Source organism: Otolemur garnettii, unplaced genomic scaffold, assembly GCF_000181295.1.
Source record: "Otolemur garnettii isolate 467f Iridium unplaced genomic scaffold, OtoGar3 scaffold00017, whole genome shotgun sequence".
In the NCBI taxonomy this organism is placed as follows: domain Eukaryota; kingdom Metazoa; phylum Chordata; class Mammalia; order Primates; family Galagidae; genus Otolemur; species Otolemur garnettii.
Window position 1 is genome coordinate 1,430,477 of NW_003852412.1, and position 20,147 is coordinate 1,450,623.

General features: G+C 37.3%; 1 protein-coding gene across 1 annotated transcript in view; it reads right to left on the reverse strand.

Annotated features, from left to right (window-relative positions):
• The window catches only part of ADAMTS6 (ADAM metallopeptidase with thrombospondin type 1 motif 6), a 366,007-nt gene that overhangs the window by 10,781 nt on the left and 335,079 nt on the right, over nucleotides 1–20,147 (reverse strand). The window contains exons 22-24 of the mRNA XM_003785868.1: nucleotides 18,102–18,306; nucleotides 8,978–9,154; nucleotides 5,618–5,774 (exon numbers count right to left, since the gene is read on the reverse strand). Coding sequence (XP_003785916.1) covers nucleotides 5,618–5,774; nucleotides 8,978–9,154; nucleotides 18,102–18,306 — 539 coding nt within the window. The remainder of the gene's footprint in view (nucleotides 1–5,617; nucleotides 5,775–8,977; nucleotides 9,155–18,101; nucleotides 18,307–20,147) is intronic.

The following is a 20,147-nucleotide window of genomic DNA, read 5'->3' on the forward strand; positions in this document are numbered from 1 at the left end:
GTTTGGCGGGTCCGGGCTGGGGATTCGAACCCGCCACCTTAGGTGTACGTGGCTGGCGCCTTAGCCGGTTGAGCTATAGGCGCCGAGCCCACTGTATTGCTTTTGTATTTATTTCATAAAATGTTGCAAAGCTCACCTACTTGTACCACTGGAATGAGTTGAGATATTCAGGACAGATCCTTCCATGACTATTCAGCACTTCTCTTTTCTTTGGAGAATGTGTGTCCTCTGTGCCTGTAAACTCTTTATGTGATTCGGGAGAAGATATGGTAAGTGGAGATTTATGGAAGCTGTGGCCTTCTGATTTCAGGATTGTTCTTTTTTTAAGGAGGTGAGAAAAGCTTCACCTTTCTCTTTTAACAAAGGAATTTGTTCTGTAAAATCTGAATTCAGACTAAAGGCCACAAGTTTCCTTAAGCTGCAGGTGCCCCACTCATGACTGGTGATAAGGCTGCATGTGTTCCTGTGCAGTGCGGGAGCTGGTGGGGGATGTGCACTCAGTATACTCTTCCTGATAACACTGTACTTGAGCCCTTGACATTTTATATACTCTTACTAGAAAATGATGAAATAACAAGTTTTGCTTAGGAACTTGACATTGTTTATTGCAATGGGAACAGTCCACCAACTTCTTCTTTTCTTTGAAGTAAGATGTTCTCTGCTATTGAACTTCATTCTGATTTCATCTCACCGTAACGAAACGACTCTTTGCTTTCTCAGTTTCTTTTTACCCAGTGTTAGTCCCTAGATGCCACCCACTTTTGGCCTTGAGGTGGTATAATCTCAACCCCAATCCAGGATTCCCTCCAAACCAGACAGCCAGGAATGTGAACCTGAATGCTAAGTGGATTATGAGTTCTTTGAAGTGGCAAAGAAAAAAACTGGCTTTCCTCACCTCCTTGAAATCAAAGTCTTCAAATGACCTTTATCATTCCTTTCACTGATTTTAATACATCAAATCCCACATTTTGACTCAAACTCAGTCCCTAGTTTGTTCTTGGTATGAGATTTCTGGAGATCTTTCAACTTTCCCAGAGCTATTTACTTGAGGGAGACGGATACCCACCAAAGTCACCAATAGACATCACAGGCTGGTAAACCAATGTACACTGACCACACCTTTCCTGGGTTGGTTACTAGCTCATGGAATCATTACCTGGCAGCAATAAGTACTGTATGACAGAGTATCGTGTGCTATTGAGAAGCTGCAAAGACTCACTGTATAAACTACAAGGGAACTTGAAATTTCATGAAAAGTGAATAAAATGTCATTTTGGATAGAATTTCAGGTAAGCCTGAATAGACTAGTCCCAGCTAACATACATTGTTTAAAAAGTTTCTCTGAATAGTATTTCAAATGTGTGAATACCCAGCATGTGTGTTATTCCCTCTTAGCAGCAATGTAGTGTCAGCTTCATTGAGAGGGTGTCTGTCAGGATCATGTTTATAGTACTTTAACCCTTTGCTGAAGACTCTCAGGAACAAAAATCTAAAGCAGATGTTGACACACTGAATTGTATCTTCCTCCTTCTGTTTCCCTTTTGCTATTTTAATTTCTTTAAGCCCTACTTCTAATTTTCTTTTTCTTACTATTCATTGTTGATTAATCTCCCTCCATTTTTTCAATCCCTATTTTTAATGCTATACAAATTCCATTATTTTTTATTATGGGGACTTATGTGCCTTAATGCCACCCCTGCTTTGGGGGACTAATGTGTTTAATTTCCCTGTAGATGCCTAAATTCCTTATCATGACTAATGGTACATGGTTGCCTAAATCTGAAACTTAGGAGTCATCCTAAATACCTCCATTATTTCTCATCTCCATGTCTAATTTCTCATCAAATTCCTTTTATTCTCCTTTCCATTTTATTCTTCTTCTCTTGCCAATTTATCACCCTCCGTTTAATGTCTACTATATCTGCCTTAGTTCAAGCCTTCATCATCTCTAGGCTGGGCTCTCAGAACAACTCTTTCTAATTACCTTCTCAAACAAGGCTGCTTTCCCTCTGCCATCCAGAACACGTCACTCCCCAATTTCTTTCACTTGTTCCCTATAACCTAAAGATACAGCCCTAATGTCTTTCCATTGTACACAGAACCCTCTAAAACCAAGTCCCTATCTTTCTCACTCTCAATACCCTCAACTCCACTGCCTACTCATCTGCCAACGCATTGCAGCCATGGTGACCACACCTCTGTGCTGCCCCCCGACCACACACACCAGTGCTCTGCCAGGAATGCCCTCGTCTTAATGTCTTCTTGGCAACGTGTTTCATACCTTCCAGCGCCCAGCTCAAGCTTACCTCCTCTGTGATGCCTCTGCCCCCTGTACTCATGGTAGCTTCTTTCTACCCCTGTTACAGTATTGCTCGTATTGTGAAAATTATTTCTCTGCATGTGCCACCCTTACTAGACCAGGCTCCCTTTGAGGATGGGGACCTTAGTGTGTTCCTTTCATAGTCTCAGTGGCTGGCACACATTATGTTTGCTAAGTAAATGAATTAATGATTGGATTATTTAAAACCCATATCCTTGAGAGATGGACAGGTGGATATGTATGTGTGATAATGCAAGTTCAGTAAAATGTTACTGCTAGAATCTAGATGGTGGTGTTTATTGTAAAAATTCTTCCAACATTGCTATATATTTTAATTATTTTTATAAGCAAATATAAAAGAAAGAACCTCCGCTCCCTCCTACCCTGTCTTGGGGTGGAGCTGAACTGATTTATCAATGCCTTACATTAAAAGTCCTAAGAACATGACTCTGCTGGGGGAAAGGGAGTCCTCCTATATTACCCAGAAACTGCTCCTTTCCCGACTTCCCTTCCAATTTTCCCTTACAAAGAGGCATTCTTCTTTCCCGGATTTGATTTTTACAAGGCTTATCAGAACATTTTCAACATTGTTTTCATGCAAGAGACTTTTTTCTTTTGAAATCCATGTTATCTGTCTATTCCATATCTCTATGGATGAAAATCCATGATTCAGTTCAATGTTTTATCCACTTTTCCCAAGGTTCACACTGAGTTTCTCCAAGTACACATTATAGCTGCATCACAAATTACTTAGTCTATGAGGCCTGCCTTCATCCAAAAGGTTAAAGTTATTGGTTCTGCATTTAAATTCCCTTGATTTTATATCAAGGATTTTATATCAAGGATATATAAATTCCCAAAGCCAGTTCTTTCAACAATGATTAAGGCTTAATCTATTGAAATAGGCTGACAGTCACACCAGAATCATCTCTACTTTATAAGGAGAAACTCTATATTCATCTCAAAACACTCTACTTTAAAGATTTAATTAAGAATAGCATTTAAATGTAGTTGAGATTGAAGTGTAGTTGGGCTTTGCCAAGTCCAGGTTCAGATCATGACTATACTACTTTCTAGTCTTTTAATTTGTCCAAGTCACTACACCACTCTGTCTCTCACTTTCCTCATTAGTAATACCAATTCTCAGAAGACTGTTGTCAAGATTATATAAGATATATGTGATAGATAATAAAAGGCCTACCATAATATCCAACATAGAGTAGTTTAAGGTGATAACTGTATCCTGTCTCCCACCTTAACCTTTTATTTTCAAATTCTGAAAGAAAAATAGACCCCCAAACCCATATGATTGATTGCTAATAACTTACAATAGATAAAAGTTGTTTGTTGCAGTCTTTTTTTCACAGTTATTTTTTCTTTGTAAATATTCATGGATGTTTACTAAAGCTTTATAGAAGAGAGGCATTTATTCATTTATTTATTTATTTCTTGAGACAGAATCTCATTTTGTTGCCCTCAGTAGAGTGTCATGGCATCACAGCTCATAGAACCCTCAAATTCTTGGGTTCAAGCAATTCTCTTGCCTCAGCCTCCTAAGTAGCTGGGACTACAGGCACCTGCTACAATGTCTGGTTATTTTTAGAGATGAGGTCTTGTGCTGGCTCAGGCTGGTCTTGAACTTCTGAGCTCAGGTGATCCACATACCTCAGCCCCCCCAGAGTGCTGGGATTACAGGAGTGAGCCACTGTGCCCCGCCAAGAGAGGCTTTTTAATAAGATGATTTAGAAGACATAGTACTTCTAGGAAAAATATTTCTGTTTGTCATAAATTTTGAGCCCTTATCAAAAAAGGAAATGCTAGATTTCTAGAATGTTCCTTACTACAGGGACAAAAAAAGAAGTAAGTGGCACTTGAGCCAGAGATTTTATAATTAAAATTGCATAGGATAAGGCAATATTTCTTTAAAAGACTAAATTACTCTTGGATTTTCTATGAAAACACCACACTGTACCCCCAAAGTGCATCAATGTACACAGTTACCATTCAATTAAAAAAAAAAAAAGGAAAAAAAAAAAAAAACTAAATTACATGTACAATAAGTTCTTGTCTGTGGGGTTCATATAAATTGTATATAAAATGCAATTTGCAAAGATATAATGTGTTTAGATCTTGTCATACAAGACGATTGTTCTTCCTAAAGCAAAATTCTTAAGGAAATATTTTAAAATAGTGAATATAATTTTTAAAAATCCTTTGAGTTACAAGGATCTGATCAAAGGAATAGATCTCTCTTGAACAGGTTTATAAGCACATCGTTTTTACTTGAAAAATATTACCAAATTATTTGATTACATATTCATGATAGTTTTTTGGTTTTGGGGGTTGGCAGGGCCCAGTAGGTTTCTCATCATTTAAATTTGTGGCTTCAGGGCGGCGCCTGTGGCTCAAAAGGGTAGGGTGCCCATATGCCGGAAGTGGTGGGTTCAAACCCAGCCTTGGCCAAAATAAATAAATAAATAAATAAATTTGTGGCTTCAGGTATTGTTCATGTGCGTGTATTTGATCATGTTTCTATTTTCATAGGAGAGGGCAGTCTGAACTTCCAGGCTATGCCATATTTGTCTCAACATTCCTTATAATTTCTGCCACTGTGCCTTGCACACAGTAGCATTTAAGAAATTTCTAATGAATGCCCAAATGAATAAAGCACTTTTATTTAAATAAGAGATAAGCAAAATCAGGATTTGGGCTGGTGTCTGCTATTAATAAAGGGATTTCCCAACATATAAAAACAAATTTCAGAGCACAAAGACTTTTGTCCTCCTTTATAAATAGCTACATAATTATTTTTTCTATTTTTCTACAATAAGAAAATTAGCATTTAAAATGCTAGTAGTTTCAAACACATTTTTGTCATATGTATAACAAGCATAAATTTAATCTTCATGATGACAGAGATCATGTCATATCAAAAAAGAAACAGAAGTTTTCACATTAAGAGTGATTCATTAGAAATAATCTCTAGATTCTTAGTATAGGTCAAACACAAAATACTTGGACATGACCTTAGTGATTATCCACTCCAATTTCTCATTTTATAGGTAAGTAAACTTTGCTCCAGAGAGGTTAAGTGACTTAACAAGGTCATTTAGGTTATTAAGGACTTAACAAGGAAAAAACTTAGGTTTCTTGATGACCACATAGTAATGGCTGTAGCTTTCATAGATGCTCTATACAGATGATACTACCATAGTGGGTTTAAAAGGCCCTCCAAGCCCTGAGGACAGTGAAGGTGAATTATCAGAGATAACAAGCCCTTCTCCGTGGAAAACTCACCTTCAGTATTGGATATGGGGGCACCATCACATTTGCTTTCACACTGCTGCATTGAAGGAGGCCGAACAGTTTCTGGACAGTCACTTGATGCCTGTCCAGTGTAAGAGAGACACTGCACGGTTCGCATTTGCTGTCCAAGGCCACACTGAGCAGAACACTGAATTCAAAGACACAGAGAAATAAAACAGTAATCTCAGTAAGTTTCAGGAAGTAAAAAATAATAGATACTATGTCATTTTGCATACACTATATATTAACTTTTAAATTCCATATGTGGTTCATCTTTGAAAGGTATTGGTTAGGTCATTCTAGTATGAAACTGATTTACGAACTCAAGGCCAGTGTTGTGTATTATCCCAGAAAATAGACTGATTATAGTCTAGAAGAAAACAGACGGAGATTTCTTGGGCTATCACTCCAACAATTCCAATCAAGTCTGGTAAACTATAGCAGGAATATAATGATAAAACCCTGTGATGAAGTATAACACAATAATGTCTAGGGTAGCAGTTCTTAACCTGCGACCCACAGGAACTGTATTAAAGGGTTGCAGCATTAGGAAGGTTGAGAACCACTGGTCTAGGGCTAGGACATCACTCGTGCTTCTTGTTTGTTATAGGCATGCAGGTAAATAACCTGATGGCCTCTCAGAATGCTCTGCATCTGATCAAACTAGTAGTTCAGTTTAATAGTAGTGACTGCTATGGGAATTGGTGATGGGGGTCAGTTTAAAAAAAAAAGTGAATCTCTCTAATTGTAGAATATAAATGTCTTAACACAATAACTAAGAAAAAGACATGAAGGCTATGTTAACCAGTTGGATGAAAGTATTTCAAATTGTATACAGAAACAGTACACAGTATTCTATGATAGTATTAATGTACACTGCTATGATTTAATAAAAAAAAAAAAAGAGGCTGGGTACAGTGGCTCACACATGTAATTCCGGCACTTTGGGATGCCCATGCAAGAGGATCACTTGAGACCAGGAGTTTGAGACCAATCTGGGCAACACAGGGAAACCCTATGTCTTATAAAAACAAAACAACCCCCCCCCCAAACCATTTGGATGTGTCGCACACATCTATAGTCCCAGCTCCTTCAGAGGGTGAGGTGGGAGAATCACAGGAGCCCAAGCATTGTAGCCAAATGCATGATGATCATGCCACTCTACTACAGTCCAAGGGATAGAGTATGACCTATATCTCTTTTTTGTTTCATGAAGTTAAATAAGTTCATGAGTTTTCTAAGGTATGATCAGCTACAAATCTGAGAAATGTTCTTGCGTTAGCCAATCAGCATGTCTCCCTCTCCTTTTCATTTGTTAGGGATTCAATTACTTTAGGATTGAAGTCACTCCTTGGAAGGCTTAGTTTCAGCTGAATCTGATCAGCTGTCCCAGTTGAAGAATAGAGCTGGGTCTGTTCTTTGGGTCTGCAGTCCAGAATACTAGAAAGCCTGTGAGATTTAGGGTCAAAGGCAGGAGGAGTTAACTGGTGTCAAGACAGGGGATGGTGATGTTTACAAGGTAAACCAATAGAAGCCCTGTAGGATTTGTTTGAAAAACTCTCAAAGCACCTTCAGGACTCATAAAGATATTCACGAAGACACATTTTTTAAATTTTCTAATACAGAATGACAAATAAATACACTATAAACATCTATTAAAGCATCTTTGAAAATCTATTTTAACTGGTTATTTTGAATTTTGGGAAACTAGGTTGAAATACAGATGGGAAGAAAAAGATTTTGATTCCATTTAAAAGAATAATCTAAAAGTGACAATTGTTTGTTTGGCCAAGTCAGTAAAATACATATTTCAATTGAGCTTTATGTTACTGTGTATTACAACAAAAAATATATGAAAAAGAAAATGCCTGTCTGGTTTAAAATAAAAATCATGAGAACATGTCTATATCAAGTCTTTAATAGTATAATATCAATTATGTACTGTGAAACTATCAGTGAACTATCATCACTTCTACAGTGAAATCCATTTTGACACTTAATTGCGTATGATGGTTAACCTTCCACTGGAGCATTTTGTAAATTAAACTAAATACTGCTGTTGAGATGCAAAGTATTAATTATTTTACAATCATACTTCTTTTGTCTCCCCACAAGACAAATATATTTACTTACCATAATGGATGCTGAAAGTCTTTGGCCTCTCTCAAATGAAACAAAAGAGGTATACAAATACTGCTATATTACAGCAGTATTGAATTTTGGCTAGAATTTTGGTAGCTAGTCTATGAAATGCTATTTTTAATGAGTGTAATAATGCCAGGCCTATAGTACAAACAAAATTATACTGGTATAGTTATATACCATTATGATTTATGTGGGTCTCAAATATTAGAAAATTACTAGCTATATGGCCAATTATGAGACCACAGGATAAAGGCAATGACTAGCTGGAAATTTGCTTTCTGGGGAATTATTTTTTAATGTAACCAAGTAGATTTCCTCTTTGACATTTAGAAGAATAATAACTAATTTTCCTTTCATCCAAATATATCAACTTGGTTTACTTTTTAAAATTTAAAAACAGTGGTAGATAACCTTGTATGTGTTTATCATGTACATGATGTTTTAAACTATATACATTATGGAACGACTAAATCTAGCTAATTGATAAATACATTACTTCACAAAGTTATCATTTTTGTGGTGAGAACCAACTTGTTTTTATAGGATTTATGGTGTCCTATAGCAAGATAACACAATTTAAAAATAGATGAGAAAGAAGAAAAAAAAACAGGAATTGGAGCATAAAATAAAAATATCTTAATATAAAAATACATACTAAAAGTCCTATATACTTGTTTCTAAATTCATAGTATCCATTAGAAAAAAATGAATCGATTAAACAATAGATGACTAATATTTCAAAGATTATCAATCACATTATCAAGTTAACTAAAAACTTTATTACTTTTCTGTAAGTTAAGAGTAATTATCTCTATTTTGTGAATGAGAAAATTAAGACACTGGTATTAACTGATGTGTCCTTGATTTAATTGAGAGAGCTGGGTCTAGAATCTAACATTTTGGTAGTTTGTTCAAATCTCTGGCCATCTAGACTATTTCTCTTTTAATTTTAACGAAAATGGTTAAATCCAAAAAGGAAGGTAAATGTGAGAAGTATATAGATATGGGGGAAACGTTGGTTGATTGTGTGTGTCCACGTGTGGCCACTGCAGTTTACCCGTTGTGTCATATTCATACGTTTTACCTAGATTTCTATGTGTTAATTGTTATTCATCTCTTGGGCCCTTACAATGACCAAATCAGAAACTTTGGGTTTGTGTTTTAAGGTGCTGTGCAGCAAAAAAGGCTTCACTACAAATGCTTTACCTGGCCCCAGTCTCCTGTCACCCAGCGAGGGGGAGGGCAGCGGCCCAAACTACAGCGGATGCGGGCAGGAGGTTTGCTTTCCTCTGGACATTGGGCAGCTGGGAATGTCTTAGAAAGGTCACTGCTCTTGCACAGAACGATCCGATGCTTGAATCCTGGACCACATTTTGGAGTACACTGGAAATGAAACAAATAGTAATTAATAACCAGGACAATCTGAGGAAAGTCTTTCTTGAAGTAAATATAATGTGTATGTTTATATACACACTAAGTTCCAGGCAAAATCTCTCAGATATGAAATTCCTTACAAATTTTTAAGTAGAAGTACTTTTATCTTTTCCCTAAGGCCTTTAAGCACTAAATACAGTGTTTGCTTTTCTTGGCTAACTTACTTTCTTCCTTTATTGGGGATAGGTTGATTCCTCTATTCCTCCCTATCCTTGGCCTCATTCGGCTGTGATAAGATTTTGCTAATTTCTGGAATGTGGAATCCTTGGTTTCCTACTTGCTGGGTGTAGTCTTCTAAAAGAATTTTTATGTTATTAGAAGACCACAAGAACTTGTCTCTGTGGAGCAGGTTGAGGGTTGATTTAGATCAACTGTTCTCATAGGGTGGTAGCTAAGAATACTTGGTCACAGGTGAAGGTTTATTGCACATAAAATTTCTGGACTTTTCCCTATCAGTTACAAATATAAAAGACTTGTTCTTTAGAACTGGGTCAGTTTGTTATGCATACTCAGAGAAAGATGCTTCTTCTTATACCAAAACTTTCTTAAGTATCTCATCTCTAGGTATTTCTAAAAGTCACAAAATTAATACAGTTTCCTCACTAAAATCTTCCAGCTTTTCCCCTTGTATGCCTGGACCCTTCCATAAAATCTGAACATCTTGTCTTAGACAAATGAGGGCCTTACCCACAACTTTTGGAAACACTGCGTCTGTACCTTTCACTAAAAAAACATTTCCAGATCTCCTACAGGACCTATACTAGGTTGGGGAAGTATACAAATGAACAAGATAGTCTCTGCTCTCAAGGAGCTTATTTAGGAGACAGACATGTAAACAAAGGTTAAAAATACCATAAAAGACTACATAAATTATTGTGCCTCTAATCACCATCAGCCTATTTTATAATTATGTACATGTCATCTCATTTCTACCAGACTATAGCTCCTTAAAATTACTCCACTTCTGCTTCACCTGTGTGCATGCATGTACACACACACACACACACACACACACCCCAACCCCCAGGATGCAGCAGAAGCTTTGAGTAAGTATTCAATAAATACATGCTATTCTTTATCTGGAACAACGATGGTTTTGATTAGGTAAATCAAGATGCATTATAAGAGGAGACTGAGTGGTTTTGTTAGGGGTCACCCTTGAGCCTGGAATATGCCATAGAAAGAGAAAAATACTAACTTTTCTGGGTGAAAATCAAGGATTCCATGCAACCTCTTTATCACAATGAATGCAATAACAGAATATACCATATTTCCTTCAACTTAGAGAAGGTTTTATTAAGGTTTGCATTTTGAAGGAGGATAATATACAGTTTTTCCAACATGGTTCCAGAAGAGACTTTAGTTATGGAGTTAAGATCAAGACAGAAATCTCTGATTCCTTTTAAGAGTCAAATCAATGTCTTTATATCCTGCTGCCACCTCACACTACCTGTCATAACAACCACTAGGTCTTATTAATACAACTCCTAAATCTCTCTTACATCTGTTGATTTCATCTCCATTGCCACCAGCCTTACCTCAGACAAACATCATCTCCCACTTTGCAGTGGCTTTCTAACAGGTCTTCTGTTTCTTGCTCTTGCCGCACTCCAATCCACTCTCTATGAACTTTAGTCAGAAGGATCTTCCTAAAGCACAACTCTGACTATATATTTTTTTATTTTAAAAAAAGTCCTGCAATGGCTCACTATTGCCTTCGGGATAAAAATTCAAACTACACTCCAATAGTAAGATTGCTACACCCCCATACTAAGGTTGCTTACCTCTTGTTACACCCCAATAGTGAGGTTCTCTTACCTCTTCAGATTGATCTCTCTCTATTCTAGCCATATTAAGTAACTTGCAGTATTTTCTAGTGCTAGTCTGGTGCTGGGCACAAAGCAAATACTGCTGCTGCTGCTGCACTAACCAATGTACACACTACGTCCTGTGCAAGGTGTTATAGTTTATATAGTCCTTAACAATGCCTGAGAGATGACACTTATTATTCTGTTTTTAAAATGAGGAAACAGAATCATTGATCAATAGAAAATCACAAGATATTAAATGGTGAAGTCATTCTAAAGCTAACTGTTACTAAGCATTTCCTGATTATTAGGCATTATATTACATACTTTGCATATATTTTCTAATTTACTACTCATAACAAACCTATCACCTTATATAACAATTAGTCAAACATGTAATAGTTTGTGTAGAATGAACAAACCCCCGATCCAAGTCTCTTGAGCACCACTGTGTCTTCTCCCCTGGCCGTCACACCATGCCTCCTCCATCTTCCAAGCCAAAGCCTTTGAGGATTTCTGCCACTTTTTTAATGCTTAACATTATTACTGGTAATAATAACACTAGTAACTTCCATTCCATTAGAGATTTAAAGTTCACAAAATACTTTCAAATACATTATTGAACAAGTTTTTTGAGAACTATTACAGATAAAAAAAAAAGCTTAAGCAACTTAAGAATAAACAAGTAGAAAATGGTAGAACTGGAACTAAATCCTAGGCCCTCTCACGTATACTTTAGAACCGACTCATTATCCACTCCTTTATTATTATTGTCGTCACAGGCTATTTTTAGTACTGGCAGAAACAAATTCATGAGAATATATAAAAATATTAATTAGTATAAAAAGAAATTGAAGTGAAGTACAAGAGGACAGAAGGCCACTTTATATCATAGCACTTTAAGTAGACAGGCAGAAACACGTGGGGTGTATAGGGAACTAAGTTTTTGTACTTTGAGGCTATGATTAGTTTTCTAACTGAAGAGCATTCATTGAAAAATGCCCTGATGCCATTCTCCTGCCTCCTTTACATTTCAAAATCATGTGTATGTACACCAAAGGCTCAGACATATGTGTCTTGCTTATTCTAATATCTTTTTCCAGTAGCAAGAAGCTTCTGTTACTGTTTTAAGAATGTAGTAATATCTAGCAGCCTTTCCTAAAAACATATGCTAAGTCCTGCTCACAATTAGGAGATGAGACAAGGCAAAGGCAGACAATTCATTTATCTGAGTCTGAGAAAGTCCCCAGGAAACAAAAGCCAAAACAATAAAACAATACAGATATGATTGATAATAAGAAGATTAAGAAGAGAAAGTAGCACTCATATTGATTAATGGCAGGGTTCTAAATCTTTTGCATGTAATAATCTACCTATTTACAGAAACTCCTTGAAGTAAGTACTATTATTATTATCACATCCATTTTACAGGTGAGGAAACTGAAATTCTAAGAAGTACAGTTAAATCCAGATGGTTGTGTTCTACTACAATAAAGATAAATGTAAATAGACACAAACCCTCTGTAGGACAACATGCAGCTATGTTCAAAGTTAAACAGACAATGCCATCTACCTAGGCAAGAAATCATTTTAGAAAATTACATCCCAAAATTCACTGAATTGGGCAGGATATTCTATTCTATAATAGTAGACACAAAGAGATAATTAACTGGATTTTCAAAATAGTGCATAACTGAAAACTACATTTCTGTCGCATTATTATTTAATCTCAAAAAAAATTAAGCCAGATGTAACCATGGTATATGACATTAATTAAATTAGACATTAATTTAATTATGAATGATTCAGAGCATTCTCTAGAGATAATCATTGGTTTATACCCACATAAAGGTTATGTTTTCTCACAAATTTTGAGTCTGCTGCAAAATCTATTAGTAGTAATAATAAATCTTAGAATACTTAGTTCAAAAATAAAAATTTACTTTGTAAGATTAAGGAATATTTGTAAATGTCAAAATCCATCCTGTTCCTCTTATAATAAACCATTAGATTGCTGGGTGGGAAATATTCAGTGGACACTCTATTATTTAGTAAAATTATTTCTCACTATTTGTCCTCATTGCAGGTAAATATCTATTTTTCCTTTTCCCTCTTTTATTCATATAATTATTTAAAATCTGACTAGACCATCTGTTTTTGTTTTCATCTCAGTAGGACATAGGAGGTGATTTTTATGAGGGGATGCATTTATGCTTTAGTTTAACATTCCATGATTAAGAAGAAACAAAAACATATTTTGTAGAAAAGAAGTATTTGAAACCACACCAGGGAAAACAATTTGGCCCTCACTTGTAAAGGATAAGAATATTAACATTTGGGGATTAGCCTGTTGAGTTCTCCCTGACAAGGTGGGTTTAATTTACTCAGTCATAGGACCGAAATAGAACCTAGGAGTATATATTTGTCTTTTCAAACAAAACACAGCTCCTTGTAGGTAAATATTTTCTCCCACTTTTCTTAAGTAATGCAACCTAAACGTAAATCCTATAAGCTCAGTTGACCATGATGCCAGTTACCTACTTGTCCAAGAATAAGTAAAAGAAACAGACCTTTTTCAAGGGTACTCTGTGGGAGTAAAAAGAACTATTCTGATACATCAAAAGAATGGGTTAGGACTGCTGGAGCCCATCCACTGTCTGCAGCAATGCTTTCAAGAGCTACTGGCCAAGTGAGGGCAAAAATCCCCATTTAATGTCCAACATAGCCTAGGTGATCCCAAGGGTGAGGGTAGATTATAACAACTGGGAAAGCTGGGGCTGCCGATGAGCCATTTTCCACCAAGGTAATCTGGCTTTTTTTTTTTTTTTTTTTTTTTGCCATAAGCACTGGGGAAGTTTCACTGATGCTGGCTTTACAACAATGGAAATTTTATATTAGAGCAGCCAGCAAAGAAAAGAAAAGGGTCAAAGAGTAAATTCCTCATGCTGCAACATGTTTTTACCAGTTGAACCTCACCCTTGAGATTACCAGAGCTCAGACAGCTGATAGTTGGAAGTGAGGAGGGGGCAGAAACAGGAGGGAAGATTTCATGGGTGTGTCAAAAAAATTGTGTGAAATATTTGCAAAGGTTAACTGAAAGAGATTGAACATTGTCTGATCTTCTGCTGGGACCTCCTGTTTTCATTAGTGGGAGGTGTTCCACGCTGCTGGGAAGAATAGGCTCCTTGTACTCACTTTCTTCTCCATTAATACTCGGACATTGTTCAATTGAATGCTATTTATTCTTCTTTATTTTTAAGCTATCTAAGGAAGAGGAGGCTTCCTGGAAGCATGAAAGTGCCACTCACACTCTGGAAAATAAACAGGGAAGACTGTATGGGGTAAAAATCATCTTTCCTTTTGAACAAAGGATGATGGTGGTGGTAAAGATGGTGTACTACTAGAACCTTTGAGACAACGATGGTAGCATTTTTTGACCTACGCTGAGCCCAGGATAGTTTTCCTGGGTTGTCTGTGGTTGACCAATGCTTTATCTGGAGTAGATTCCACCCCCTCAGCACCACTTCTTTCCCCTAAACTTCCACTCAGCTATCTCAAAGAAGATAGCAGAAATGTGATTAAAAGTCTCCTCAGCTTATACATGCACATATGTCTTCAGGCAGTCTCTAGGAATGCCTAAGAGCCTCCTAGATCCATTTGAGGGAGTTACTCAAAGATTAGATAAGTAAGAATCAAATTCTTGGAGCAGGGTAAATACAACCTATGTGAAGGTGAATTCAGAAGAAAACCCCCAAATGGCATTAGGAATGGAAATATGGGCACTCTCTGAGTATAAACATCTGACTTACATACAACTTGCACTTGTGAACAATGGCTATTACAGGTAATAGATACACATCATTGCACCTGATCTGACTTACATACAAATTCAACATAAGAACAAACCTACAGAACCTATCTTGTTCGCAACCTGCGGACTGCCTGTATATCAATAATACATAAAATATCTCCCAAGGTGATTATATTTCATTGTTTTATTTAAAAAATACATAATGATACAGAAAAGTATAAGTCAGAAAATCAATGTGAATTGTGTCTGTACATGAGAAAGTTTTGATATTCTAGTAGTTGACAGAGGTTTCGTCTAGTTTCTCTCTATCATGTGGTATAGAGATCTCTGTATTCAAGCCTTCCTAGTACCTATCACTACTTTATTCAATCTTTCATATATTCTTAAAAAACCAACCCTTTTCTCCAACACTGCTTTCCTCACACAATCTTGTGTTTCTGTTGTTTCTTTTTTTTTTTTTCAGGAATATTTTCCCTAGCTTCCCTAATATTTGCTTCAAATTCTATGCCAATTCTGTTCAACTTTCATCAACTAAAAAGGTTCTGGGTCAAGCACTGTGGCTCACGCTGGTAATCCCAGCACTCTGGGAGGCCGAGGATGGTGTATTGTTTGGCTCACGCCTGTAATCCTAGCACTCTGGGAGGTTGAGGCCAGTAGATTGCTTGAGCTCACAAGTTTGAGACCAGCCTGAGCACTAGCAAGACCCCATCTTTACTAAAAATAGAAAAACTGAGGCAAGAGGATCACTTGAGCCCAAAAGTTGGAAGTTGCTGTGAGCTGTGATGCCATGGCATTCTATCCAGGGTGACAGCTTGAGACTCTGTCTCAAAAAAAAAAGAAGTTCAAGAATAGTCTGAGCAAAAACAAAACCTCGTCTCTACTAAAAAAGTAGAAAAATTAGCTGGGCATTGTGGTGGGCACCTGTAGTCCCAGCTACTCAGGAGGCTGAGACAAGAGGATTACCTGAGCCCAGACGTTTGATGTTACTGTGAGCTATGATACCACAGCATTCTAATCAGGGTGACAGAGTGTCTCAAAAAAACCAAACCCCAAAAAACAAATAAAAAGCCTTCTGATCCTACTCCAGGCTACTCTGAGCTTCTTAGCCCTCAATTTCTACATTAATTATACATTTATACCTCACAACTCACTGTTTTATTAAACATTAACTTATATGTATTATTCTCTGATTGTTTCATGGATTTTTTTATTTTCTCAGGTTATAGGATTATTTTATATTCCTTACAGTGCCTATCCCAATGGATTTAGTAAGCACTCATACAACTGTCATGAACTGTCATGGAGATTCCATAAGGTGCATTAAACTTACTGACTTGATATGAAACTCTAAAACTGTTGTAGTCAATCATCAGGTCTTGCATTATGATTTTCCCATAATAAATTTCTCATAGTTATCATCAATAAATATTATGGATTTCTATAAGGCTCTTGGGTATTAACATGTGTATAACTCTGTAGAATGTCTATTCTTTCTCAGTGGATTCATCTTTCAAATGAATCTAGGCATTAACACACATCCATAACAGAAGAGTCCACAGTGTTTTCCATAACCACTGACTGAATAATGTCAAGATTATCTCTACATTTGACTGAAACTACAAATAAAATTTACGTATGTAGCATGTCATTACTGAAGCTGGACTATGTCAGGAAACTTAGAAGACTCCCAATTCCTGCCAAAGATCCCACAGGTAATCGCAGTTGGTCACAACTCCCGGGTACCATCTTATTATTCTTTTGTTGTTGTTGACACAGAGTCTCAAGCTGTTGCTCTGGTTAGTGTGCCGTGGCATCACAACTCACAGAAATCTCAAACTCTTGGGCTTAAGCAATTCTCTTGCCTCAGCCTCCCAAGTAGCTGGGACTACAGGTGCCAACCACAATGCCTGGCTATTTTTGTAGTTGTAGCAGTTGTTATTGTTTTTTTAGCTGGTCCTGGCCGGGTTTGAACCCACCCGCCTCAGTGTATGTGGCTGGCACCCTACTCACTGAGCTACAGGCGCTGCCTCATGCATGTACTATCTTAAACACAGTCCACCTTTTAGTCACATGTCTCCAGCAAAATAAGTAAGAATGAATAGTTACATTCAGAGGTTTTTAAAGAACAAGGATTCATTTTTTTGTTTGTTTTTTGACAAATTTATGAGATTACGGGAAATACCCAGAGCAAATACCACAATATTTTTGGCAGGATATATTAGAATAGAGTCTGAAACGCATCCTGTTTTGCTAACTTGAAAGAATTATCTCTAGTTACATTTATATAGCCAGCTCTTGGCATTTTAAAATTATTTTTAAAAGAGATGGTATCCTTCTATATTGCTCAGGCTGGTCTTGACCTCCTAGACTCAAATGATCCTCCTACCTCAGCCTCCCAGGTACTTGGGACTCCAGGCACGAACCACAGCTCGGCTCCTTCTTTCTAACACTGAGCAACAATTCAGAAGGATTCAGTTCTTCTTCGGGGAAATGTGAAGAATGGTATGGGTATAGTAAGAATATGTATGTATATGTCTCATGCATACTGAGAAATCAAAAATTAGCTACTTCTTATCTCATTTTTAATAATTTTTCTGAGTGCCTCTGGATTATGTTAGGCTATTTTGTACACATATATGCAGAAAAACTTTATCTGATTCCTCACTGATTATTAAGTGAAGGTAATGGTAAATTCTCAATTTGACTTTTTGACATTTTATAAACCTCAGCTCCATTATTTCTTCCACAGATGCAATGGAAGCAATTAAAATATGTATACATAGATATATCACAGGTGATGATGAATTGATAAATATTCTTACCTAAGAGTTATGTAATTAAGCTGTTATATTACTTGAAAAGACATAAGAAAATTTGTGCCTTCCAATGAGATCCTAGAAAAAGTCATTCCAGGTCATCAATAAATTTCAGGGTAAGAAAGGTTTTTGGCTCTTCTTTTGAGTTTCAAGTATTAATCAATATATCCCTAATTCTGAACTTGTGATGCTGCTCAGTAGTAAGAAGGAGAAAACTCACTTCTATAGATACTCACTAAATTGTTATTTTAAATTCACTTTAGACTTCTTTTTAATCAAATTGATAACTAATTTCTCATGCATTTCCTTGATCCCCCAAAACCCTTATATCCTGGTAAATAGTAACATGACTAAATGTATTGTTAGTTGAGTATTGAGAGGCTCACTTGCTCAGGTGCCTTTACTATTAAATGGTATTGATAGTTAAGACACTTAACACCTACAGTCTCAGGTTTCCTTACCTCAGACCAGTCTAAAGCCACCCACTGTGGCGGACATGACTGGTTATTGCAGGGCTCTTTTTCGACAGGCCGGTGTGTTAAACAACCACTGTAGTCCAGTGTCTCCTCCTCGGAAGGTCCAATCTTCCTGATGCAGAGCACTGCCCTTGTGCGCATTCCACCGTCACAAGTCTTGCTGCACTCCAACCAATCCCCAATGAACCACCTGCAGCAGGAAGTGGGAGAAACACAGAAGATCATTTCCTTGCTGCATCTGAAGATTTTCAGCTGAGAGAGGGCACTCTCACTGATGGCCCACACCCTTTTCCTAGAAGAGCTGACATTTCAGTGTTGGCTGATAGGACAAATGGCAAAGGGAGAGCTGCTAAACCAAAGATTATTCACCATTTGCTTTCTGAAAGTAGCATAGGAGCTTTGATGGGCTTTGGAGCAGGCAGCCATAAACCAGGTTCAAACAAGCAGTGCACTGTTTTTAAACCTCTTTGATTTTGCTCCTTCTCTCCCTCCCTTCTCTTTCTTTCTTTTCTCTCTCCTCTCCCCTCCTCCCCTCCCTTCTGGCTTCTCCTCTCCTCTCCCTCCCGTGCCCCCTCCTTTCCTCTCCCCTTACCCCCCTCCCCTCTCTCTTTCATCTTCTTTTTCTCTCTTTCTTGAAACATGGTCTTGCTCTGTCTCCCTGGGTAGAATGCAGTAGCACGATCATAGCTCACTACAAACTCCTACTTCTGGGCTCAAGTAGTACTCCTGCCTCAGTCTCCTAAGGAGATGAGATTATAGGCCTGTATTACCATGCCCAGGTAATTTTTCTGTGGTTTTTGTTTTGTTTTCTTTTTCGTACAGATGGGTTCTTGCTATGTTGCCCAGGCTGGTCTTGAATTCCTGGCCTCCCAAAGTGCTAGTTGTGCGCCACCTTAATTTCTAATGGGGATAACAATTATCAGTGTCATGAAACCATCATGAAGATTACATAAGGTAGTAAAGCTCCCAGGGTGTTCTGTGAAACGTTTCACTGGCTCTCCATGGGGGGTGGGAGATCTGATTTGTGGTGTTTGCCAACTACTGTGGCATAAAAACCTCACTGGGGCCAATTTTAAGCTATTAGCATGAGATGATAAACATAAACAAGAGAAGATATGCTAATGACAGGGTTTCATGAACCAGTCCTAGCTGGCTTCAGTATACTACTGCATGCTTCTAATGTAGTGTCTGGCATATAACAAATAAGATACAGTGTTTTTTTTATTATTACATAATGATTACCCATAATTAAGGGTTTTGTGCTAAAATCACCCTAAAGGAGATGGGATTTGTTTTCCCATTTCCAGAAATGTATTTCTATAAAGATAGGACTTTAATGTCCTTAAAGGAACACAGAAAGCCCAGGTATCCATCCTGAAGACTTGGGAGTCTGAAAACACCTTCAGTAAGAGCAGAGCCAGCCCTATGAAAATATGGAGAGCCCTTGTTTTGGCCCTTTTGCTGCTCCAAACAGCTTCAACACTGCTAATGTGAGAAGAAACTCAAATGTGTTAACAAAATGAATACCTCTCACATCAGGTATATCATTCCTTTTCCATAAATTCACATATATATATATATAATTTTAGAGTTTTTTTGGGAAGTAGTACTTCTGAAGGACTCACTCTCCTGGACTTATCCGTTGTTCCAAGGGATGTGAATCATGATCTAAATCAAGCCAATGAGGATGCTGCTTTAGAATTTTTATTTCTTTATCTCAACTAGAGCAAAAGGACCCTTTCCTTTCTGGTCATAAAGCTGTATGAGGAGATTTGACTACAGCTGCAGTGGCCACATTCCCTGTCAAGTGGAATCAGCTGATGTGAAAGTCTCGATGGTGTCTGAGTCCCTGAATCCCTAACCATTCCCCAAGCTCGCTCCACCCTTATGCTTCTCTCAGCTTTGTCCCATAAGGCTGACGTGCAGAGAGAAGCTGGCACAAATTGGAGTTGTGTTATTTGCAAGCAGAGTCTTGACTGATATATTATTGTATTTAATTTAGCAAGGATATTTTTTTTTTTTTTTTTTTTT